The sequence below is a fragment of the Xenopus laevis genome, chromosome 2S (assembly GCF_017654675.1).
Source record: "Xenopus laevis strain J_2021 chromosome 2S, Xenopus_laevis_v10.1, whole genome shotgun sequence".
NCBI lineage: Eukaryota > Metazoa > Chordata > Amphibia > Anura > Pipidae > Xenopus > Xenopus laevis.
In genome coordinates, this window is record NC_054374.1 from 140,463,152 (window position 1) to 140,488,951 (window position 25,800).

The 25,800-nt window shown below is 39.5% G+C and overlaps 1 protein-coding gene across 1 annotated transcript; it reads left to right on the top strand.

The window, feature by feature from the left end:
• Positions 1–894: 894 nt before the first annotated feature.
• On the top strand, positions 895–24,639 carry gpd1.S (glycerol-3-phosphate dehydrogenase 1 S homeolog). Its single transcript, XM_041584475.1, has 8 exons — positions 895–1,048; positions 7,248–7,425; positions 12,024–12,164; positions 15,634–15,772; positions 15,863–15,975; positions 20,088–20,321; positions 21,823–21,929; positions 23,810–24,639. Exons 1-8 carry the CDS (start codon positions 1,011–1,013, stop codon positions 23,904–23,906), a joined length of 1,047 nt encoding a protein of 348 aa, XP_041440409.1. The 5' UTR covers positions 895–1,010; the 3' UTR covers positions 23,907–24,639.
• The last annotated feature ends 1,161 nt before the right edge of the window (positions 24,640–25,800 follow it).

The window sequence follows — 25,800 nt, forward strand, 5'->3', positions numbered from 1 at the left end:
ACAGGTTTTAAAAATACAAACTAGCCAAGGTACGGATTTGGGCTACTTTTTGTGCCTTTTGGCTAGTTTGTACTTTGGAAACCAGCCAGTTTTTTTTTTAATTGCCTTATGTGTCAAACCTGTAAATCCCAATGCATGTTGGGTAATGTAGTTTTTGTTTAACAATTTGCCAAGATAAATGTAAGACTGCAATACCCAGCATGCAATGGACTGTAGAAGTCTGGAGTTCCCGTCCCTTTTAAGCATTCTCACATTTTCCAGTGATTTTTCTCAATTTCAGACAATTTTGGGGCAAAAATCTGCTGGCCACCAAAATGTCTAGAGATTGAGCTGTTTTAGCAATATTTATTGAAATTGTATATGTCTTGGGCCTTATGGGACCCCTATACCTCCTGGGCCCCCCTCTGTAGTTACACCCCTGGTAATGGGTGAATCTATCCCATTTTGCTTCATGGAAACATATTCGAAACAGTAAAATTTGAAAAAGGCGTATTTTCACATATTCTTTATTTTTTCGATTTTTTTTTTTTTTTCACTGCACATATTGTGCTACTTTTGGGCTAGTTTTGACAGACAGTGTCACACAAACATGAAAGCTGTTGGGTTGCAATCAGAACCTGAGACTTCTGAGGGGACAAGTGGGACACTTCAGTTTGTATTTATGAGCCACAGAGCAGTACTGTGTAGTTGTTACTATTCCCACAGACACACAAACTGTACTATTACTGGGCATCACAAAGCCCGATTATGTGTGAGCGGGACAATACGACCAGTCTAATCAGGCTTCTCCACAGCACGGTCAGGTGACTTTGTGGGCAAACAATTCGTGCTATTGGCCCGGCGTGGGATAGGGGCGTGGTCAGGGTTTCACATGGGCAGCGACAGCACGTGCTTAAATAGCCAGAGAGGTTTAAGAGAAGTGGGAGGGGGCGGAGCGTGACATTTGCACAAGAGTTCGCTTGGCACGAAGTAAGGGCGCGTACAGAAACAGAAGAGCACTGGCCGGCATTATGGCTCTGAAAGTCTGCATCGTGGGCTCTGGCAACTGGTCAGTAAACTCTATAAAAGCCCCTGTGAAAGGCTTGTTGTTGCCACTGAGGTGACTGACGGCTGTTCCTTGTCATTACTGAGTGAGTGACAGCTTTGGCTTTAGTGACAGCTCAGCTTTTGTTTATTGTTCAATCTTAATACATGCCCCGAGCCTCTGTCACCTCTACACCGCAGCTGTGCTTTTCCTCAGCCCAGTGGAGGATGCTGGGAGCTGTAGTTTGTGCCTGGCCTGATATTATTCCCTGCTCTATTGCTGGTGCCACTGAGTGAGACAAGGGGGGACAAATACTCAGTGCTGAGCCTCTCACATAGGAACCAAAATCCTGTTTGTAAAATCCTCTGTCAGGACTTGAGTGTGGCCAAAGTCTCTCACTGGTAACCTTCCTCTCCAATAGCAGCCGGGCGTTCCTTTAACACTTACATTGCCAGCCTGGGCCCTTTAAGTGCTTGTTCAGCTTTGCATTAACTTGGAGTTTGATGTTGAAAAGCTCATTCTGAGACCATTTCCTATTTTATTAATTAATATGCAGTTTTCATATTGTTACAGCTATTTGTTCAGCGGCTCTCCAGTTTTGAATTTCAGCAGCTCTCTGTTTGCTTGGGTCCAAACTTCTCTAACAACTAGGCAGTGGTTTGAGAGAGGGAGACAGGAATATGAATAGGAGAGGGCCTGAACAGAAAGATACGTGATAATTACAATAATAATAATAATAACATCAAAGCCTCACGAGCAATCGCTATTGGGCCACCAGGGTCAGTGACTCCCATTTGAAAGATGGAAAGAGACAGAAGAAGAAGGCAAATTATTCAGAAACCATTTTAAAAAAATTGGAAAATGAAGACCAGTTGAAAAGTTGCTAAGAATCAAGCATTCTATAACATTTAAAACTAAAATATAAAAGTTAATTGTGTAGTGTATAGGAGTTTAAGGATTGTTAGGTCACCCACGTGAATGTGCTCTACTGCTGCAGGAAAGGAATCTTGTCCACTGGCAGATTTATTACAGGTGACTATGTGCCATCACAGTCATCGTACAGTTCAACAGCAGATGGGACTTCCCTGCTCTCTATTTACAGAAAGTGACTTTATCAGCCTGTATATTAAAGGGGTGGTTTGCCTTTAAGTTACCTTTTAGTATGTTATAGAATGGCTAATTATAAACAACTTTTTAGTAGGTTTTCATTATTTAATTTTTTTAGTTTATCAATTATTTGCCTTCTTCTGACTCTTTCAAATGGGGGTCACTGACCCCATCTAAATAACAATGCTCTGCAAGGCTACACATGTATTGTTATTGCTACTTTGTATTACTCATCCTTCCATCCAAGCTCTCTCCTATTCATATTCCAGTCTCTTATTCAAATACATGCATGGTTGCTAGGGTAATTTGGACCCTAGCAACCAGATTGCTGATATTGCAAACTGGAGAACTGACAAATATAACACATAATAACTCAAAAAACACAAATAGTAAAAGATAAAACCAATTACAAATTATCTCAGAATATCACTCTCGACATTATACTTAGGGGCATATTTATTTATCGAATTTCGAATTGAAAAAACTTCGAAATTCGAATTCAAAAAGACCAACCAAAATTAAGTCAAAGTTGTTTTCTGGTGAAATAGGTCAGTTTGCGATCGGATAGGTCAGTATTCGGCCGAATTCAAATCATATGAATCGAAGGAATAGCACATTCGATCAAATTCAATTCGAAGTTTCCCCCCCAAATAAACTCCACCAATTGACTCCATATAGGTTCTAGGAGGTCCCACATAGGCTAAAACAGCAATGCAGCCGGTTTTAGATGGCGAATGGTCGAAGTTGAATTTTTAAAGAGACAAAACATGATAAATTTCGATAATGTAATTTTTGATTTTTTTTTTTAAATTCAAATCGAATTTGGACTATTCCCTAGTTGAAATACACAAAAAAAATAGCTCGAAATTCAAATTTTTTTCATTCGAAAATTCACCTCGACCTATGATAAATCTGCCCCTTTAAGTTAATTTAAAGGCAAACCACTCCTTTAAGGCCCAAACCATGACTTAGAAATAGCCATATTTGTTCATAGAATCTGCAATGAGAAGCATGCAGGACTAAAGTCAGGGGAAACTTTTTCATAAAATCCTCAGCAAATGACATTGCTGCAAAACTGCAGGACAGCAGTCTGGGTGTTTTTTCTGTTAAATGCCTCACTGAAACGTCGGCCGTTTGTGCTGCCGCATAGGGCTTGTTGGTGTGATTGCATTCCAGCGGAGAGAGGGTTAACACATTACTTGTAGCTGAAACAAATGTTATTATGTAAATATCCCTGCAAATAGCAAGGAACTCAGAATCACGGTTTTCTCATCTACTGTATTCAGCGCAAAGGCTTAAAGGCAACATCCAGACCAAAGCTATTTGTGGCCTAATGAAAACAATTGTCGTATTAATGTAATGTTTATATTCTGTGAGCTCTTGAAACAATGTCACAGAAGCCCTCTGATTAACTATTCTGCTGCTTGGCTGCAAATCGGAACACAGAAAGGGGTAAAGTAAGTCTCGCATTCCTTAGCAATTATAGTTACTAATAACTTTGAAACCTTTTAAAGGGGTTGATCACCTTCAAACACTTTTTTTCAGTTCAGTTGGTTTCAGATTGTTCCCCAGAAATAAAGACTTTTTCCAACTATTTTCTATTTGTGATCATATTTTTTTTTTTTTAATACTAAAATGTAAACTTTCATTTTTCACCTTGTAAGGGCCCTTACTCACGGGCGTTTGAAGTTCCGGTTTTATGCGGTTCAGCTGCAGGGGAGCGCAGGAGTAGTACATAAATCAGGGGTGTCATTCCTGCAGCATTTGTATTACAGGTCCAAGAACCTAATAACAGCTGGAGGGCTGCATGCCTGAATACTAAGAACTGGTAACCAATATTAAATGCCCCAACTAAAGTGTTCTCTGTGATACTGGGGCCCTAGGGCCGATGCTCTTGGTTACCTTGGGGCCATTCATGGAGCTGTGATGCAACAACAACAGAAGACCTGTACTATGGACCCCTCTTCTTGTATTATTAGGCCTTACAGGCCCTGTAGCAAAATCTTTTCATTGCACACAGTCACCAGCCTCATCTGCTCCTCTCTCCGCTTAACCCACTGCCATTGGTGTGGCCATTATTGTACCCATTGCATATGGATGATATCTAGACAGAGAAATGCTTTGCCTATAAATGCCTATACCCTCATTCAAGCTCCTGACAAAAGAGATCTTTTATTTCTTGCCAAAGTTCCATGCGCCTAATGAAGAGTGTCCATTTAGAGTTGAGCAAGAAGAAATGAGCAGAGTAAAATGTAATTAAGCCTGACATGTAATTGTTCTTCACATGTAAATGTGCAAATGTCACTGAACGGCGCTGCACACAATAATAGGTGTGATGGTTCAGCAATAACATTTTCTCTCGTTCACAGCCAAACCCAAGTGGCCTACACACATATAATTACATCATTGAACGACTGTGTCTCATTATATATTTTACTCACGAAGGGGTAGACTGGGACTGCAGCAATGCATTACCAAGGATAGAGTAGGAGTCTACTTTACAAGCACCAATCATATAACTTACAGGCATTATGGTGAGTAGGAAAGGGCACTTCTTAGACGTCAGACCCAGTTCTGTCCCCAGCCCCTCTCCTGTGCTTGGTCCAGGGGAGAAGGACAGGATCACTAATAGTATCCCACACTGAAAGAATTCCCAGTTACAAAAACAATACAGCTCTAAAACTTTTGTATTCTTTTTGTAAAGGTGGCCATACACGGGCCGATAAAAGCTGCCGACAGACCGAGTCGGCAGCTTATTGGCCCGTGTATGGGGCTTCCCCGATTGAGATCTGTCCGAAAGTCAGCCAGATCTCGATCGGATGGGACAAAAAATCCCGTCGGATCGCGGCCCCCTCTGTTCGTTGATGCGGTCCTGCGATCCGACCGGTTCAGCCCGATATTGCCCACCTCAAGGTGGGCATATCGGAGAGAGATCCGCTCATTTGGCGACACATGAGCTGATTTCTCCGTGTATGGCCACCTTAATTCTCCTCAAGGTCTAAAACAATGTTGAAATCCCCCAATCTGTTAATGGTGTACTTGGGGCAGCTGGGAAATTGACAATACTGTATGTCTAGCCCCATGTCAGATTTCAAAATTTTATATAAAAAAATCTGTTTGCTCTTTTGAGAAATGGATTTCAGTGCAGAATTCTGCTGGAGCAGCACTATTAACTGATTCATTTTGAAAAAATGTTTTTTTCCCATGACAGTATCCCTTTAACCACTTAACTGCAGGGCACTTTTGTAGAGGTTCAGCTTAGCAAGTTTTTCTTGGCTGTTGCAGTAATAGCCCGGCTACTGGGAATGTTATTATAGTCTCCAAACTATGCACTTAGATTTATACACCTTCCCCCAAAGTGCCCTGTGTGACTTGCACCATAGGTGGCAATTAGCTTATGCTTGGGGCACATTTCCATGGCATTTAGTTGTTTTTGTGACCTTTTAGACCTGATGTAAACAAGTCTTTATTTTCTGAAGAGATCATTAGACTGGTATTAGCAGTGCTGGCATCTCTGTAGGCCAAGCATCATCAATTAAGTGTTGATTAGTGAGGAGGAACTGGAACGGGAGCCTTCATTTTGGAGGCCCAGTCCCTGGAGAGAGGCAGTTAATTGTTATTTCCCACAATTCTTCACTGCAATACTAAAATAAATAGTTTTTTGAATATATATATATATATATTTATTATTTATTTTTTTGGTATATGTTTACATACATTTTTTGAGGACATTCAGGTAGCCCCCTGCAGTGAGCACACACTTCTATGTTTAACTTACTTTTTTGGTGTGCCACCCTAACACTAGTGTTTTTGCGATATAGTAACATGGCAACATCCTCACAGCTAGAACACAGAGACCATTATCAGTAATTACCAGCACTGTCTATGTTAGTGACAAGTAGCTCCATGTGTCTTCATCCTTAAAGGAACAATAACACCAAAAAATGAAACTACATTAAAGGAATGACAATATAATGTACAGATTGCTCTGCACTGGTACAACTGGTGTGTTTGCTGCAGAAACTCTATTATAGTTTATATAAACAAGCTGCTGTGTAGCCATGGGGGCAGCCATACAAAGCTAAAAAAAGGTGAAAAGGCACAGGATACTCAACAGATAACAGATAAGCTTTATAGTATACACCGGGATTCTTCAGAACGTATCAGTGATCCATTGTGTATCCTGTGCTTGAATGGCTGCCCCCATTGCTACACAGCAGCTTGTTTATATAAACTATAATAGTTTTTCTGAAGCAAACACACCAGTTTTACCAGTGCAGGGCAACACTTTGATTTTTTTGGCATTACTGTTCCTTTAATTGAACAAGGAACAAAAAGCAAATAATCTGCAGAATAATAAATTGAGGGGAAAATTAAGTCCTAGTTCAGTGTTCTTCTGACTTTTTGGTTTTTAACTTTGGTTCAAGCCTCTCTTTGATGGCCCCCTTAGGCTAATACCAAGGTTACAGGTTATATAGTTCAACAAAGAAGAATTTGTTTTAATTTGCACCCAAGTTAAAGGGAAAATATACCCCCACCATTCTGACATGAGCTCACACATTCATACCTTATTCCACAGACTGAAAGAAAGCCTTAATTATTCTCCACCCCCTTAGGCTCACAGTGTAATGTAATGCCTCCCTTACCTTGTTTTATTGTAAAGAGATTCAGAGTATTGAAGTTCCTTTGCTTTCTATAACGGTTGGTGCACAGATTCTCTGGGAAACAGAGGGACTTCAAGTCCCAGAATCCGTTACTTCACAATTGAACAAGGCGAGGGAGGGGTTGGATCACGCCATGAGACTTAGGGGGGTGGGAAACTGGCCCTTCGTATAGATCTCTATCAATATCCAAAGTTCAATACCAGTCAGGGCACTGTCTACAAGCTATACTAAATATACACACAGAGATTATTTGTTTCCTGCTTAAATTGATCATAGTGTGTGAATGATTTAGAGTGTAAGCTTCAATGGGACAGGGACTGCTGTGAATAATGTATGATCTCTGTACAGTGCTGCAGAATATGTTGGCACTATATAAATAAAGAATAATAATATCAGTCTGTGCTTGAGGTGCCTAATTCTAGAATACTGTTCCATTAATTCTGTTGCTTTAGGGGATCAGCCATAGCAAAGATCGTGGGAGACAATGCAGCCAGACTGCCTCAGTTTGACAATGTGGTGAAGATGTGGGTCTTTGAGGAATTAATTGGTGGAAAGAAGCTCACAGAGATCATTAACTCAGAGCACGAGAATGTCAAATACCTTCCTGGACACAAGCTTCCAGCCAATGTGGTGAGTGAGATGGGCATCCTCTTGCACTTGTCTACATTTACTTCTTCATAAGGGCAGAGTTTGAGCCTTTCCATAAGAATTTGCAAATAGAAAGTTGTGCAACCGGGCCGAGATCAGCAAACAAAACAAAAAGTCATGCCAAGGTTGCACAGTATGGGTGTATAGATGCATGTGCTGAGATTTAATGGAGCCTGTGAGATTATTAATAACAAGGTCGCTTGATTACCAACACATGTAACACAAACTGTGACCCTGCTGCACAGAAATAGGAATGTCATGGCTGCTTTGTTTACACTTAAGTGAAGTACATTAAATCACAGAGTTGTAAGACTTGTCTTTCCTCAGCAATGACTTATAATAGGACTAGGACTTATGAGGTAGAACACAGTTCTCTATAGCCCTTCACTGCTTTTTTTTCCCAGACAGAAAAATGTTTTAATATAATCAGTAAGAAATCCTGTAGCATTTATAAAATAATCAGGTTACTCTTCCTCTATCTTCCTCCCAGCGATCTGTCTCTCTACATGCAGCTTTGTGTCGGAGTTGGTTATTTTGGGCCCATTGTCTAGGCAAAGGGAGCGCCCACCCATGTATTTGGCTTGTCAATCAAAGTTTGACTCTGCATGTAGAGAGACAGATTTCTAAGAAAGAGAAAGTGAAGGAAATTGTATTTGACTATATTTACAAAGCTTATTTCCAAGAGATAAGGCTCGTATTTTTTCATGATAATCCCTTTTAAAGGACCAGTAACATCAAAAAATTTAATTTTTTTAAAGTAATAAAAATATAATGCAGTGTTCCTCTGCACTAGTAAAACTGCTGTGTTTGCTTCAAAAACACTACTATTGTTTATATAAATAAGCTGCTGTGTAGCCATGGGGGCAGCCATTCAAAGGAGAAAAGGCTCAGGTTACACAGCAGATAGCAGATAGTAGAACATAATGCTATCTGTTATCCATTATTTATCCTGTGCCATTTAGCCGTTTTTCAATTTCCGCCATTGCTACTCAGCAGCTTGTTTATATGAACTATAGTAGTGTTTCTGAAACAAACAGATCAGTTTTACCAGTGCAGGGCAACACTACATTATATTTTCATTACTTTAAAACACTTTCAGTTTTTGAAAAGTAAACATAATTTCAAGCAACTTTGCAATATACATCAATTAAAATATGCAGATTTTTCACGATTTTTAATGGTTTCTGACAGTTCCCTAGGCCTAGCCCCCTGCTCTTCTGCTGATCTGTCTGACTACTTTGCTGAGCTGGCTGACTACTGTTACTTTGTATCAACAGCCATCTGTCCTCAGCCTGCATCCTCCAAACTCCACAATTCCCTGATTTCAATAAGGAAAGGAACATCACAGTGCAATGCATTGTTCCTGTTCCTGCATGCTGTCTGTAAGCTGTGGAAAAGTTGTTCTAATTTGTAACATCAGTGTTTAGTAGGGATGGGATAATTTTTTCACTTTGTTTCGCCGCGGGAATGGCGGCCATAGACTTGTATGGCGTCGGCGACATTTCCCAGACGGCAAATTTTTGGCGAAGTGAAACGGGTCAAATTCGCCAATCCCTAGTGTTTAGTCCCTTCCCCCAAAAGATGCAGAAAGAGAAGAACTGTTAAACAGTTGCATTTCAGCATAGAAAATGGAATTTATTCATACTTTTTGTAGAAACTGGTAACTGTGATGGGTATATTAGGGGTTTCTGTGTTATGTGGGCCTCTTTATCAAATTTTGGTTTGGAAGCCGGAGTTCCCCTTTAATAACATTGGTTCTTGTGTGTAAAGAGTAATTCATATCCTAAACCTTTTATGGTTTTGGATTGTCCCATGAATGAATATTTTTATTACATATTTAAAAAAAAAAAACTACTGTACAAAAGTAATCCTATGGTCTAAACTATACTCTCATAGCAAAGTAGGAAAAGTACCACAGAAGCCAACAGAGCATTATATTGTATTTCAGCTGCAGCCAGAGGCATATTGATGGTTAATGATGGTTAATGTATCAATACTCAAATCAATCAAACTGTATTTTATTGCATACCTTACCTGTGGGTATCAAGCACCTATTGTGATTCCTACCTAGATAGATAGGCTGTGCAAAATAAAAAATGTTTCTTATATAGTTAGTTAGCCAAAAATGTAATGTATAAAGGCTGAAGTGACTGGATGTGTAACATAATAGCCAGAACACTACTTCCTGCTTTTCAGCTCTCTTGGTTTCCACTGATTGGTTACCAGACAGTAACCAATCAGAGACTTGAGGGGGGCACATGGGTCATAACTGTTGCTTTTCTGAGCTGAAAGCTGAGGATCAATTGCAAATTCACTGAACAGTTATGTCCCATGTGGCTCCCCTTTAAGTCGCTGACTAACTCTGTGTTAGACAGCTGTAAAGCAGGAAGTCGTGTTCTGGCTATTATGATAGACATCCAGTCACTCCTGCCTTTATACATTACATTTTTGACTGTACTTGAACGAGAAGAATGGCGAAAAAAGTGGTTTATTGCAACAGGTCACCAACCAAAAACCGCATGACGCATTTCTGGAACACCTGCCTTAATGATAGGCTTCATTTTTGGCTAACTAACTATATTAGAAACATTTTTTATTTTGCACAGCCTATCTATTTACACAGTTTTTACTTTTACACTGAACTGTTACACTGAACTGTTCCTTTAAATTCCAGGATTAAGCCATTTTCTATGGACATATATTGAAAATGCTTATCAGTCTAAACACCACAAAAGCTGACCATAAACATGCAGATTTTATTCTTTGTGCGATGGGAGATTGTTCATTTGATATTCTGAGAGAATTTGCAATTGGTATTTATTTTTTATTATTTGTGGTTTTTGAGTTATTTCGCTTTTTATTCAGCAGCTCTCCAGTTTGCAATTTCAGCAATCTGGTTGCTAGGGTCCAAATTACCTTGGCAACCATGCACTGATTTGAATAAGAGACTGGACTATGAATAGGAGAGGCCTGAATAGAAAGATGAGTAATAAAAAGTAGCAATAACAATATGTTTGCAGCCTCATAGAGCATTTGTTTTTTTAGATGGGGTCAGTGACTCCCATTTGAAAACTGGAAAGAGTCAGAAAAAAAACGCAAATAATTAAGAAACTATAAAAAAAAATAAAAGATCAATATGAAAGTTGCTTAGAATTGACCATTCTATAACATATTAAAAGTCAACTTAATGTGAACCACCCCTTTAACCATTCAGATTAAAATAAGTAGGTAAAATAACAAATCAGACAATGTTGTTATTGTACAAAAGTTATGTCTGACAAATAGTAGTGACAGTTACCCACTGATGTCGACAGCTATATGAGAGATATTATCGGTAGCCAATATAAATCTTTTAACCTGTCCGATCCACTAAACAACCCATTGCAATGGTACGAAAAATATCGGGACTATCCACACACGATATGGAAATCATATGAATCTTTGTATCATACGACTGTATCTTTTCGTCTATGGCCAGCGTGAGCCTGTTACCTCCTGGGCACCACAGCAGCCTCAGGGCATCCTTCCTCTATACTTAAAGGAACAGTAACACCAAAAATTTTTTTTAAATTAATGAAAATATAATGCAGTGTTGCCCTGCACTAGTAAAACTGATGGGTTTGCTTCAGAAACACTACTATAGTTCATATAAACAAGCTGCTGTGTAGCAATGGCAGACATTTAAAAAAGGCTATATGGCACAGGTTAAATAGTGGATAACAGGAAACACCATTATGTTCTACAGAGCTTATCTGTGATCTGCTGTGTAACTTGAGCCATTTCTCATTCGAATGGCTGCTAGAGTTGCCACCTTTTGCTAACTTTCTTACCAGCTGGTGGGGGTGAGTACAAAAAGGGGCGAGTGTGACGTCAAAGGGGGCGGGTTTGTGCCATAAAGGTGCAGGACCACGGCGCGGCAAGGACAAAAACAGAGGAAAAAGCTAAGTTTACAGGGGATTGTGGGCTGGCCAAGGGGTCTTTTTAAGGGTATTACAAGTTTACCGGCAGCAACATTGCCGGTAAATTTGTAATCCTGGCCCTGGCCTTGGCAGGTGTTTTACCGGCTAGGCCAGTAAAATACCGGCCGGGTGGCAACCCTGATGGCCGCCCCCATTGCTACGCATCAGCTTATTCATTTAAATAGTAATAGTGTTTCTGAAGAAAAACATACCAGTTCTACCAGTGCAGGGCAACTCTGCATTATATTTTTATTACTTTAAAATACTTTTATTTTTTGACGTTTCTGTTCCTTTAAGCACCATTGCACATTGTCAGTACTGTTAATTGTATTAAACTATTAGGAGCAGTACAACAGAATCCCACTGACTTCTTTTGATACTGGTTTCAAGTTAAAGAATGAGTTTCTTCTTTGACAGTCACATCGAAGGTTTTGCCTTTATAGGTTAACATCTGATTACATTCTCCAGGCTCCCATCCAGCTTAAGTAAAAGCCACTGAATACAAGTTCCATTGACCAGATGCATCAATTTTAACTTACAGACTCACTGAGCTGCGTCAAATCAGACATGAGTAAAAGTGCACTAACTTGTTCTGTGTTCTGATGTTTTTCCTCTCTCTAGGTGGCTGTACCTGATTTACTTGAAGCATCTGCAGGAGCAGATATCCTGATATTTGTTGTTCCCCATCAGTTTATCGGCAAGTTATGTGAGCAGCTAAAGTCACACGTTAAAAAAGAGGCCTTTGGCTTGTCTCTGATAAAGGTGAGTGCTCTGTTTGTGCTGTCTCATAAGCAGCGATCAGCAATAATGAGCCTTTTTTCAGCGGCTGTCCCATCGGTAGGGTTAATTATTAGCTGATACAGGGGCTCAAGGCAAAACATGTTGTCTGAATCTATTTCACAGTTTATACTGTTCACCTTTTACCTACTTGAAACCATTAACCTTCATTTATTTCAACACAAGAATTCTTATGGTTGTTTTATGATAGATTATTCTTAGCAATGAAAATTAGTGCATCTCAGGTGGCATCTTATAGCATCCCAGGTGTTATCTGGTAGTATTCCAGGTGGTATCTCATAGCATCTCAAGTGGCATCTCATTGCATCCCAGGTGTTATCTGGTAGCATTCCGGGTGATATCTCATATTATTTCAGGTGGTATCTCATAGTATTCCAGGTGGCATCTCATAGTATTTCAGGTGGTATCTCATAGCATCCCATGTGGTATCTAATAGCATCCCAGGTGGTATCTCATAGCATCTCAAGTGGCATCTCATTGCATCCCAGGTGTTATCTGATAGCATTCCAGGTGGTATCTCATAGTATTTCAGGTGGTATCTCATAGTATTCCAGGTGGTATCTCATAGTATTCCAGGTGGTATCTCATAGTATTCCAGGTGGTATCTCATAGTATTCCAGGTGGTATCTCATAGTATTCCAGGTGGTATCTCATAGTATTTCAGGTGGTATCTCATAGTATTCCAGGTGGTATCTCATAGCATCCCAGGTGGTATCTAATAGCATCCCAAGTGGCATCTCATAGCATCCCAGGTGGTATCTCATAGCATCTCAAGTGGCATCTCATTGCATCCCAGGTGTTATCTGATGTGGGTAACTATATACACAGTGTTGGACTGGCCCTCGGGGATACCAGGAAAAGACCCGGTGGGCCCAGGTGTCAGTGGGCCCTCATGCTGCTAAACTTTTGGCCTATTTCATGGTCATTCCCTATTTCTGTGAGAACAAAGAGGATAAATAAATGGAATAATAGATTATAGTATGTAAAGAAAAGAGACTAGGAGAACAGAGGTTGAGTGAGGAGAGGAAGAATAATAGTACTGAGAGTGGGTCCCGGATCTAAGGTTTTTGGGTGGGCCTCTGGTGTCCCAGTCCGATACTGTATATACATAGTTCGATTGAAAATATACATTTTCCATAAATATCTTTGAAGACAAGTATAATCAAGCAAGCAGCCTGTGGAGAAAATGGGCAGACGTGTGATTTGACTATACACATGCACAATCAAACAGCTCAGCACATGGGCCAAACAAGCAGATCTGAGTAGAAGTTATACCTACTAGTGGATAGGCCCTATGATACCAAGCAGTAGATTTACATTTACATTACCAAGCCAAATGCCAGCAAAGCCCCCTTTACTTTCCTATTTTAGAGATTCACGTGCAGCATTTTAGCCTTAGGGAGAGCAATACCCCAATGCTCCAAGGAATTCCAAGACCTGTGTTATGTATTCAGCTTGTTGTCTTGTGCCTTTATTTAGCTATGGAACTGCTCAAACTCCTATCATATCCTTATGTTAATTATATTTCACATATTGTACTGGTCATTCTCTAGATGACAGCGTCTCACACAGCCTGTGTTGCTGAAGTACTAACTCAACTCTCTTAGGGGTAAATTTACTAAGCGACGAAAATTCGCCAGCAACGGCTTTGCAGCCATCGCAACACTTCGCCAGGCGAAAATTCACTCTGACAACGCTGATTTACTAAAATGCAAAGTTGCGTCCAGGGCGCGAACGATGCAGAATTTTCTCTATCATTACTTCGGCAATGCGAGCAAAGCCCAGCGCAACTTCGTTAGAGGTCTTCGTTCAGGCTAATTTACATACGGCGGGAAATTATAAAGTTGAATGGACGTATATATTGCAGCAAATACATTACACTACACAAGTCCTGGGAACCTTAATAAAGAAAATAGAGTTGTTATAATGCCCTACACATGAGCCCACTCTATAGTTTATGTTCCATATGTTAGAAAATGTATGGGGGAACCCAGTTACCCAAAAAAAAATTGAAAGACTTTTGCAGTTTATCACTCTGAAAAAAAGAAAAAAAGCCAGCGTTTTTGGGACTTTTTCCACTTAAAAATATCATGTAAATAACAGAAGATTAAGGAAGATCTATGCACTCCACTTGGTCTGAGCTTGCGAAAGAAGTAACGTTCAGTAAAATCCGCATCTTAGTGAATTTGTGGAATAACGTCCATTCGCCAGAGCAAAAATTTGCATGCCGATAGAGTGTGAATGACCGCTAGCGTCTGTCTCTTTCAGTAGCGAAGTTAACCCTGCGCCTGTAAATTGGCGAAGTGCCTAAATATAACGATTCGTTGCCAGCGTTGGTCCATTTGCCCCTTAAAGGAACAGTAACACCAAAAAATGAAAGCGTTTTAAATTAATGAAAATATCATGTAGTGTTGCCCTGCACTGGTAAAACTGATGTGTTTGCTTCAGAAACACTACTATAGTTCATATAAACAAGCTGCTGTGTAGCAATGGCGGAAATTGAAAAATGGCTATATGGCACAGGTTAACTAATGGATAAAAGATAACACCATTAGACAGACAGAGCTTATCTGATACCTGCTGTGTAATCTGAGCCTTTTCTCCTTTGAATGGCTGCCCCCATTACTACACAGCATCTTATTTATATAAAGAATAGTAGTGTTTCTTAAAGGGATACTGTCATGGGGGAAAAAATTTTTTTTCAAAATGAATCAGGTAATAGTGCTGCTCCAGCAGAATTCTGCACTGAAATCCATTTCTCAAAAGAATAAACAGATTTTTTTATATTCAATTTTGAAATCTGACATGGGGCTAGACATTTTGTCAATTTCCCAGCTGCCCCCAGTCATGTGACTTGTACTCTGATAAACTTCAATCACTCTTTACTGCTGTACTGCAAGTTGGAATGATATCACCCCCTCCCTTTTCCCCCCCAGCAGCCAAACAAAAGAACAATGGGAAGGTAACCAGATAACAGCTCCCTAACACAAGATAACAGCTGCCTGGTAGATCTAAGAACAACACTCAATAGTAAAAACCCATGTCCCACTAAGACACATTCAGTTACATTGAGATGGAAAAATAGCAGCCTGCCAGAAAGCATTTCTCTCCTAAAGTGAAGGCACAAGTCACATGACCAGGGACAGCTGGGAAATTGACAAAATGTCTAGCCCCATGTCAGATTTCAAAATTGAATATAAAAAAATCTGTTTGCTCTTTTGAGAAATGGATTTCAGTGCAGAATTCTGCTGGAGCAGCACTATTAACTGGTTCTTTTTGAAAACATTTTTTTTTCCCATGACAGTATCCCTTTAAGCAAACACGGCAGTTTTACTAGTGCAGGGCAGCACTGCATTATATTTTCATTACTTTAAAACACTTATTTTTTGACGTTACTGTTCCTTTAAGTAAATCTGCCTCTTAAACTTTCCAGGGTGTTGATGAGGGACCAGAGGGTCTACGCCTTATTTCAGACATCATCCAGGAGAAGCTAGGACTCCAGATGAGTGTCCTGATGGGTGCCAATATAGCCAACGAAGTGGCTGATGGGAAATTCTGTGAGACAACAATTGGTAAGTAACAGGCTTGAACAAAAATAAATTGCTGGATCCTGAGCTCGGTCTGGCCGCTTACTGAGAGTAACAAGGCATTCTCTGTTTTAGGCTGTAAAAACAAAGAGCAAGGCAAAATTCTGAAGGAATTGTTCCAGACCCCTAATTTCCGTATCACAGTGGTGGAGGAAAAGGACACAGTGGAGATCTGTGGGGCACTAAAGGTAGGAGATGCAATTCTGTCTTTTATAGAAATGTACCAAAAACATACAGTGTATATGCTGTAACAACACCAATTGTTTCATGTACAGCATATATATATCAGAACGCGCCGTTTATAAGGATACAATTTACAGTCTGGTCCCATAGGGAAATTACCAGACTGTATATATATATATATATACAACAAACAAGGGAAAGTTGTGCTCACCACTATTTTTTAAAACCATTAGGCGGGGGTGCAATGAGGCTGTGACCACAAAATACATATAGTCAAACACAAGAGTCCTCTGCACTCAACCCATTATCAATATATTTAAGACAGAGACATTTTGTGCATACTGCTACTGAAAAATGTCTTACCCTTTAAACAAAACAGGGATTGTTTGTCCATATATTGCAATATATTTAAGCTGCCAACTAAAACCTAGTCCCTTTGTAAAATGTATAATGAAGCAATAGAATTCTTAATGAATCAGATGAAAATTGAGCATAGGACTGGCCAGATATGGGATGACTTTGACGTAGTTGGCCAGCTTAAATATATTGCAATATATGGACAAACAATCCCTGTTTGTTTAAAGGGTAAGGCATTTTTCAGTAGCAGTATGCACAAAATGTCTCTGTCTTAAATATATTGATAATGGGTTGAGTGCAGAGGACTCTTGTATTTATCCCCAAATATTCCTGCTCCCATATAGTGGTGCTAAAAACACAGAGCTGTGGGACTGGCAGCCACCATTTCTGGCCAACTGACATTTTACTGACTGGGTGTGAGCATTACAAATAGGAGAGGGGGATGGTGGTCAGTACAATTTTCCAAAGATTTGTGTCCGATTCCTTAATGGTTGTTCTGTGCTGCAACTGCTACAAACGATCCAGGTATAAAAGAAGGATAAGGAACTCCAGCAGTGTTACTGCAAACTAACTTTTATTCCGGGTAGTGGTAAACACGACATGTTTCAGGTTCAACACCCTTTTATCAAGTGAATTGATAATCATTCACTCAACTGAACCGGAATATATATATATATATATAATTAAAGTACCAGAAAGTACCTGCACTCTATCCCTTCAGGTTTGTGGTGGGTACTGGGTCAAAGTTATGACATATAATCAAAGTGATTTTTATTGAATTATCACTCACGTGTCCCAGACACGTGAGTGATAATTCAATAAAAATCACTTTGATTGAATTGTTTGGAGTGCGGATCCATCTATAGTATAGTATAGTGAACAAACAATATATATGTGTGTATGTATAGAGAGAGAACATGTTTGTGTGCAGAATCTCCCAGTGAATTAAGTTGTTGCATGGAGTAAAGACTTACACAGAGTGTCTCCCCACTATCTTACCATATCCCCAGGCATCACTGGCACTTTTTCCCTAAAAAGGAGCACCAGCCTGGGGAAAAAACAATAGCAATTGGATTCACTGGGGGTGACTGACATACTGGCATCCACCATTGAATCTCCCCTTTTCTTGTTCTTTAACCTAATGCCAAATCCTTTCTGGCAGATTCTGTTAACTCATTTAACTTGGATGATTTAGTAGACAAGCATAACATTTAAGGCTATAGCAATACTAGAATCTACAATGAATATAGATGTTATATATAGTTTATATGAGTGTATGGAGGGGTTGGTGTGGGTGTGTGTATGAGCGCCGGAGTTTGTTTGGAGGGGTTGAACTTTGAAATGCACTTTAGTCTTTTTTTCAACCCAACTTAACTATGAATCACTGTAACTGCTTTCATTTAGACAGAGTAGAGGGTTCCAGTAGGGTAGAAATAAAGGGTGAAGATTAAATGAGCTCAGTCTGTGACCTTGTTCTTCACTGTGTGTTGTCGTTACCTGCTCACATCAATGTGACAGTTGCAATAACGTCATCACCATGGCAGCAATGACAGTGGCAAATCACTAGGGGCCAATTTTCCTTCCTAACAAAAAGTATTGTATGTTTAACACTGTGTAATGTGTCAGCTGTATTAATATATAGTATATCTCATATCTAAAAATCCATACCAGTTATTTAAAGGGGTGGTTCAAGTTAACTTTTAGTATGTTATAGAATGGACAGTTCTAAGCAACTTTTCAATTGGCCTTCATTATTTATTTTTTATAGTTTTTTTTTTATTATTTGCCTTCTTCTTCAGACTCTTTCCAGATTTCAAATGGGGGTCACTTACCCCATCTAAAACCAATGCTCGGTAAGGCCACAAATTTATTGTTATTGCTACTTTTTATTACTCATCTTTCTATTCAGGCCTCTGCCTTTCATACCCCAGTCTGTTATTCAAATCAATGCATGGTTGCTATGGTATTTTTACCCTAGCAACCATATTGTGGAAACTGCAAACTGGAGAGCAGCTGAATAAAAAGTCAAATAACTCAAAAAAGCCACAAATAATAAAAAATGAAAACCAATTGCAAATTGTCTCAGAATATTACCGTCTACATCATACTAAAAGTTAACTTCAAGGTGAACAACCCCTTTAACAATGTTATAGGCTCAGTTTGCACTTACAATAGACATTTTTGTCATGGGTCCCCTTCTGTAGCTGCACCCCAAAACCATTCTTCCCCTCCCATGCAGATCAACCGGCCCTATTTTTAAGTGCAGAAGCTGAGCAGGCTTAGTTGTTTGAATGCTTTAATGGCTTGTGTTTCCTTGGAGGGAACAGGGTCTGAATGATAATGAGCTCTCAGAATAAAAAGAATCTGCATTTTTGTGTATATAGATGGTTTATGCAAATGAGGGCTGACATTGGCCGGTGTTTGGCCTGCTGGTGTGTTTGTTGGTTTTGGATTGGGTTCCGGCATTGCTGGTGTTTGGACAAGAGGTTTATCTACAATTTCTTGGCACTGCCCAGGGCTGTCAGTCTTGATACTCTGGCCTCCAAGCACATTTGCTATAACTACAGTTTTTCTAGCAGTAATGAAGCTAAGAAATTGTATTCACCTTCTTGATTGCCTGGCCCAGATTAATTCCACACATACACACGTGCATTAAGGGCCCTTACACAGGGGCGTTTTGAACTGCACTTCCCTGCGTTCCGGTTTCATGCGTTCAGCTGCAGGGAGCGCAGGAGTAAACGCACGCCATTACTGTCAAGGGGGCTGTACTCACACAGACCCAGGGGAGCGCAGGTAAAAACGCTCATGAGTAAGAGCCCTTAGGGGGATTTTTAATTAACTAATTCCAATCAGTTGAGCTGATGACTAGTAAAACAGCCCTCTGATCAATTACAGGCTTTCTTTATTTCTTTGTGGTGACAGTTTGAAACAATAAGTGCCCTTTTACTAAGTAACTGCTCCTTTTATTCTATTTGTGTTGGTATCACTTTGTGTTTACTGTATATGTTTATATTACATTTGTCATTGCTATAAGTGACTGGGTTTGTGCCTTTTATTAAACTTTAAAAAGCCACATACAGCTTTGTTCAGAATAACAGCAGTCCAAAATCACTAACCTGATCAATCACTGTTTTTAGTATCCAAATAATTTACTAGTAGGTGCAGTAGAGTAATAGAAACTCAACAGTCATGACATGCTGCTCATTCTGTGTCATTGAATCATTAATTGAGGCCTGTTAAATATAATAGCAGTGTTCAAATTAATAATATAAACCAATGAAATAAGATACTGGAGAGGGAGGTGTGTGAAAGGACAATTGGTCACAGTTCACCAGGAGATCTCCTGTGGCAGATTTTCTTATTATCACGGACGACTGCAAATCTGCAGCTACTTTCACATATAGTCAATGTCCAACTGTATGTGACTTGCAATGTCATCTCACCAACAACAAGTGCAGCCAGTGTGTCTGGTTACTTTTGTCAGACTGCTGTACATTTCTTTATCAACCACTCTTTCTTTTGACAGAGGACTCAGAGCAGCATTACTTTGAGGGTTTACTGGTGTATTTATATAGACCTTTCTGATAAAGCTTACTTAGTTTTAGCCTTTCCTTCTCTTTTAACTAACCTTTCCTTTTGCGATTGCCTTCTTGAATCTCCATACAATTGGCTTAATGGCACTGCCACCCTCCAACTCCAACCCACCATGAATGAGGTTGTAGGGAATATTTCTTCTGATTTATATCCTTCTTTCTGACAGAATATTGTCGCGGTCGGAGCTGGCTTCTGCGACGGGCTTGGATTTGGAGATAACACTAAGGCAGCAGTAATCCGCCTGGGATTGATGGAGATGATTGCCTTTGCCAAGCTTTCCTGCACAGGATCAGTCACGTCTGCTACGTTCCTAGAAAGCTGCGGAGTCGCCGACCTCATCACTACATGCTATGGGGGCAGGAACAGGAAAGTCGGCGAAGCTTTTGCTAGGACCGGAAAAGTAAGAACGATGATACATGTTAACGTTTAATACAAAGTGGATAATGTTACCCCACCTTACATTTATATAGTGAATAAAGTACCCCCTATTGTAAAATATAAGGATATTATAAGTCACCGAGGAGTTCCATGACCATATTTATACAGGTCACGGAACTCCGAGATTACTTCTAATATCTTAATTTTACAACAAGGGGTACATTATTTATTATAATACACAAGTTTTAGTGAGTCATGTGACAAAAATGACATCACTACTCACTATAACATCACTAGTCACCATTTATAAGGATACAGTTTAGGAGATATTCATGGCTTTTGTATAAGAATATCAATCAGCACCAAGTGATCAGACTGCAGACTGAGTTCTTATAAACAGGGTACAGAACTGCGGGGTAACAATGGAAACAGCAGGAGTTGACAGTGACAAACACCATTGCAGAATATGTTCACACTAGGGATGCACCGAAGCCAGGATTCGGCCTTTTTCAGCAGGATTCAGATTCGGCGGAATCCTTCTGCCCGGCCGAACAAAATCCTAAATTGCATATGCAAATTAGGGGCGTGGAGGGAAATCGTGTGACTTTTTGTCACTAAACAAGGAAGTAAAAAATGTTACCCTTCCCACCCCTAATTAGTATATGCAAATTAGGATTTGGTTCAATATTCAGCCGAATCTTTTGCAAAGGATTTGGGGGTTTGGCCGAATCCAAAATAGTGGATTTGGTGCATGCCTAGTTCAGACTTTATAAATGCTTTTTCAAAATATTAAAGATAAAAAATGCCTTATAATTTATATAGGGATGTACCGAATACAGGATTGTGCATGGCTGAACCGAATTTGCATATGTAAATTAGGGGCGGGTAGGGAAATCGCGTGACTGTGTCACAAAAGAAGAATTTTTTTCCACTTTTTCCTTTCCTGCCCCTATTTAGCATATGCGGATTCGGTTCGGTATTCGGCTGAATCCTAAATAGTGGATTTGATGCATCCCTAAATTTATAATAAGGTAGTGTAATAGTCACGGTTATTGTTAAAACAGCCACTATCACTGCTTACTGTGCATCAGGAATTAAACTGGAGGTTCCTGTGGGAGAGATAAACATGGCCTTTCATTTACTGGCAGAAATATATTACCCCTTTAATTCACTGGCCAAAGTCCATTTCCACCTTAATTTACTGAGGGTGTTTATTGGCCCCTTTTAATTTACAGCACAGTAAAAATAACAAAGGTCCCTGTAAGAGAGCTCTCCCCATCAGCTTAGTGGCAACTCATCACACAAATTGAAATCAGTGGCTTTTTAATGGGACTATTTCTTTTATTTGATACTTTTTCTAATTTTAGCTGTATTGATTGTAGCTGGACTCATTAAACATTTAAAGGGCGACTGTGTTTGTCACAGACGGGTGAGGGGCGGTCAGTTATTCAGAGACTATTGATTGTGCTGGGTTTATTTGGCGCTGTCAGTGTAAATCTCAGACGGGTCTCCTTCTTCTCTAGTCTATAGAAGAGCTGGAGCAAGAGATGCTGAATGGACAGAAGCTACAGGGACCACAGACCTCAGCAGAACTAAATCACATTCTGAAGAGCAAGAGCTTGGTGGAAAAGTAAGTATTGTGCATGGAAGCAGAGGAGCACAACGGCTTAGAATTAACAATATGAACTTCAGATTTGTGGCCTTAGATATAGAAAGATTAGATTCAAATGCAGATAAATAACAGTATCCAGTAACTTCATGTATGAATTTTGTGTTTCTATATCACATGCACAGCAGCACAAAACTACCTGCCACAAAACTGTCATTTCTTCTGCTGACAAATGTCTTTGTTTTGCTCTCATTATATTCTACCACTTACATTCACTTCCTCTAATTCTCACTAATATGCTGCTCCCCTTCCCTTTTATCTGTTTTATCCTTTTTTGTATCTCAAACAAGTCTGCAACACTGCTGTGCTCAGTTATCTCTATCCTAAACGTTCTTTGTGATTACCACCTACTTATACACTCCCTTCTTTTAAAGGGGCAGTATACACCTGAAACCGCTTTTACCTATTGTAATTTCAAAAATCCATATTTCCCTATTTTCTGCCATTATAAAGCTATTTTGAATGGGCTATTTTCTCTGAACCCACCCCCATTTATAAACACGACAATTTGTTCAGAGCCCCGATCTACCTTTGAACAAACAAACCCCTCCCTTATCTAAGCAGCAGCCTTTAAAAGGAACAGTAACACCAAAAAATTGAAGTGTTTTAAAGGAATAACAATATTGTGTGCAGTTGCTCTGCCCTGATGTGTTTGCTTCAGAAACACTACTTTAATTTATATAAGAGCTGCTGTGTAGCTCTGGGGGCAGCTATTCAAGCACAGGACACACAGTAGATAACAGATAAGTACTGAAGAATCCCATTGTATACTACAGAGAGTATCTGTTATCTGCTGTGAATCCTGTGTCTTTTCTCCCTTTTCAGCTTTGAAAGTATAAAACTCCTTTAACAAAGAAGCAGGATAGAAATGCTGAACATTATACGAGTCCAAGACAACCCCAGCCCTATAGCTGCTTAGTATTTTGTGATCTCTTTGATCTTGTCTTTGCCATCACTCTGCATTGTAAATGTAGATTAGCTTTCAGTCCATCCCTAATATAAATGATACAAAAAAGGGGGGTTGTGGGTGCACTCCTAAGGCCATATAAAAACATATTTAAGTACAATGATCCCCTGTCTAAATAATTCAATGAATATGCAAGTGCATGTATTTAAAGAAGATACATGCATATTTAAAAGCCGCATATGCAGGTGGCGGGGGAGGATCTAGTCCACAGATTGAAACCAAGCCTCAGGAGATTTTTACTCTAAGTAATGCTGTTAAGCAGAGAGGTATATGAACTTTTATATTTTGATTACAGGTAAACGAGTTAGGGACCACCGTATGGGGTTTACCTTGACGGGGTATGGCGGCTTATCAACTTTATGATCATAACTTTGTTACAAAAATTTTTTTTAAATACATGCACTTGCATATTCATTGAATTATTTAGACAGGGGATTATTGTACTTAAATATGTTTTTATATGGCCTTAGGAGTGCACCCACAACCCCGCTTTTTTGTATAGTTTATATTAGGGATGGACTGAATCCAGGATTCGGTTCGGGAATCTGCATTTTTCAGCAGGATTCAGATTCGGCCAAACCAAATCGGAAATGCGGGACTTTTTGTCACAAAACAAGGAAGTAAAAAATGTTTTCCCCTTCCCACTCCTAATTTGCTTATGCAGATTCGGTTCGGTATTCGGCCGAATCTTTCACAAAGGATTCGGGGGTTCAGCCGAATCCAAAATAGTGGATTCTAATTTATATTCTTGAGTGTGCTCAATTTTACCCAAGTGCCCTATCAATCTCCTAGTCCCATGGTAATTCTGGAAGTGTGGCCTTTAGATATGGATAACTGTAACTCTCCTATTCATGTCTGCTTGTCTCTCTCCCAGGTTCCCCCTCTTCACTGCAGTCTATCAGATCTGCTACGAGGGAAAGCCAGTAACCGAATTCATAACGTGTCTCCAGAACCACCCAGAGCACATGTAAAGCCGACCAGCTCCCAAAATCCTTTACCTTTAACCTTGTGCCTTTATTTTAACTTAGAAATTGGTTTTCTATGAGTATATTTTTAATATATATTTATAGAGGTGGGACATGCTGGAGTGCTAGCTGTTTAACTACCATTCCCAGAATGCATCCTACCAGCAGGGTTAGTTAGTGCTTGCTTAACCCTATCAAAGCTTAGTTTGTATCTGAAATAACTAACTGGTGGCAGCCTTATGGGTGAGCCGGGTGTCAGAGCAATGCTGCAGTAGGTGCTACAATCAAACTTTACTCATTTAATATTTGTTTTAGCTAATTTATGGCAGGTTTCTAATCATTTTTATTTGAACCTGAAAGCAGATGTGTTTTACATACACAGTGGAACATTTACCCAGAAGCTTTTTAAGGAAACTCTGATGGGAGAATCTCCTTAGTAATGTGCAATGAAAAGCTTTTAGCCTAATGATTATTATATTTTAATGGCCCAGGCATATCACTGTAAATAAGTAGTGGGAAATGAGAGCAATTATGCATTTTAAATTGGTAATCTTGGAATGTTTACCCCGTGTGCATATCAAGCACATAATTGGGACAAACAATTTAAGAAAAAAATATATGTATAATATTAAAAAGGGCATGTAGGAGATGCTTGGTTTTATCCGCTGTGTTTAATATCAGTGTATTCTCCCTGTCACTACAGGATCAGTACAAACGTTAATAAACTATTTTATTTACACAAAAGATTCTTTATTTTAACTGGAAGATTTTAAGTACAGGTATGGGACCTGTTTTTTGGGGATTTGGGGTTTTCCAGATAATATTTCTGTAATTTGGATCTTCATACCTTAAGTCTACTAGAAAATCATTTAAACATTAAATAGACCCAATAGGCTGGTTTTGCTTCCATTAAGGATTAATTATATCTTAGTTTGGACCAAGTACAAGGTATTTTTATTTCAGAGAAAAAGGAAATAATTTTTAAAAATGTGGATTAATTTAATAAAATTGAGTCTCTGGGAGACATCCTTTCTGTATTTCAGAGCTTTATGGGTTTCCGGATAATAGATCCTATACATCTATTTGACACATGCAAGAAGTTTGTACTGAAATCCTGTGATGCTTTTATGCTTCTCGAAGTGTTGGTTCCTGTAAAAAATACGCCCTAAATTATCCTCCAGTGCCCCTACCCCCGTCTGCCCCTCTTGGAGTTGTAGTAAAAATATGTGCAGAAGTTGATATATTGGAAGGACTATTGTACTAAACAGTATTTAACCATACTTATCAGTTTAGGGTTATGGCACACGGGAAGATTTGTCGCCCATGATTTTTTTATTAAGCGGCTCCGGGCAACAAATCCCAGAGGCAACTTCAGGCTTTTTAGCGTTAAGTTGGACATACCGGCAGAGATTTAAATTGCTGGTAATGAAGAGGCATTTTCGGGAGATTTGTCGCCTGCAGCCGCGTCAAAAGACTTTCGGGCGACAAATCTTCCCATGTGCCACTGCCCTTATAGGCTGAGCTTGTCTCACAATGAGACACTAACAAATAAGATTTACTAATACAAGTCATCAGTGTTTCCTTCAGGGTGCACCCCTGTGCGGGACATCTTAGTTCAAAACGTATTAGTTCCAACACCAACTGGAAATTGTTATATTCATTCATCAGAGCAATCACTCTGGCAGCTTCCACTCAATCAAACCAAACATTCAAATAAATAAAACTGCCTGCTGTAACCAGTATGTAAAACATTTGTTCTTCAATTCGTTGGCAGTAGGGGGGAGGCACTAGGGAGGTTTGGGCCAAAAGTCTCTACTGGAGATTTGAAACCATATCTCACATTCTGTTAAGGCTAAAAAATTAAAGGAACAGCAACACTGAAAAACTTCAAACGTTTTAA

What these genes read in the sequence shown, in the direction of transcription:
- gpd1.S (XM_041584475.1), top strand. Translation starts at nt 1,011, where the DNA reads ATGGCTCTGAAAGTCTGCATCGTGGGCTCTGGCAACTG. An exon ending in ATCGTGGGCTCTGGCAACTG is followed by an intron (nt 1,049 to 7,247) that starts GTCAGTAAACTC and finishes CTGTTGCTTTAG; the next exon opens with GGGATCAGCCATAGCAAAGA. An exon ending in AGATCTGTGGGGCACTAAAG is followed by an intron (nt 15,976 to 20,087) that starts GTAGGAGATGCA and finishes TCTTTCTGACAG; the next exon opens with AATATTGTCGCGGTCGGAGC.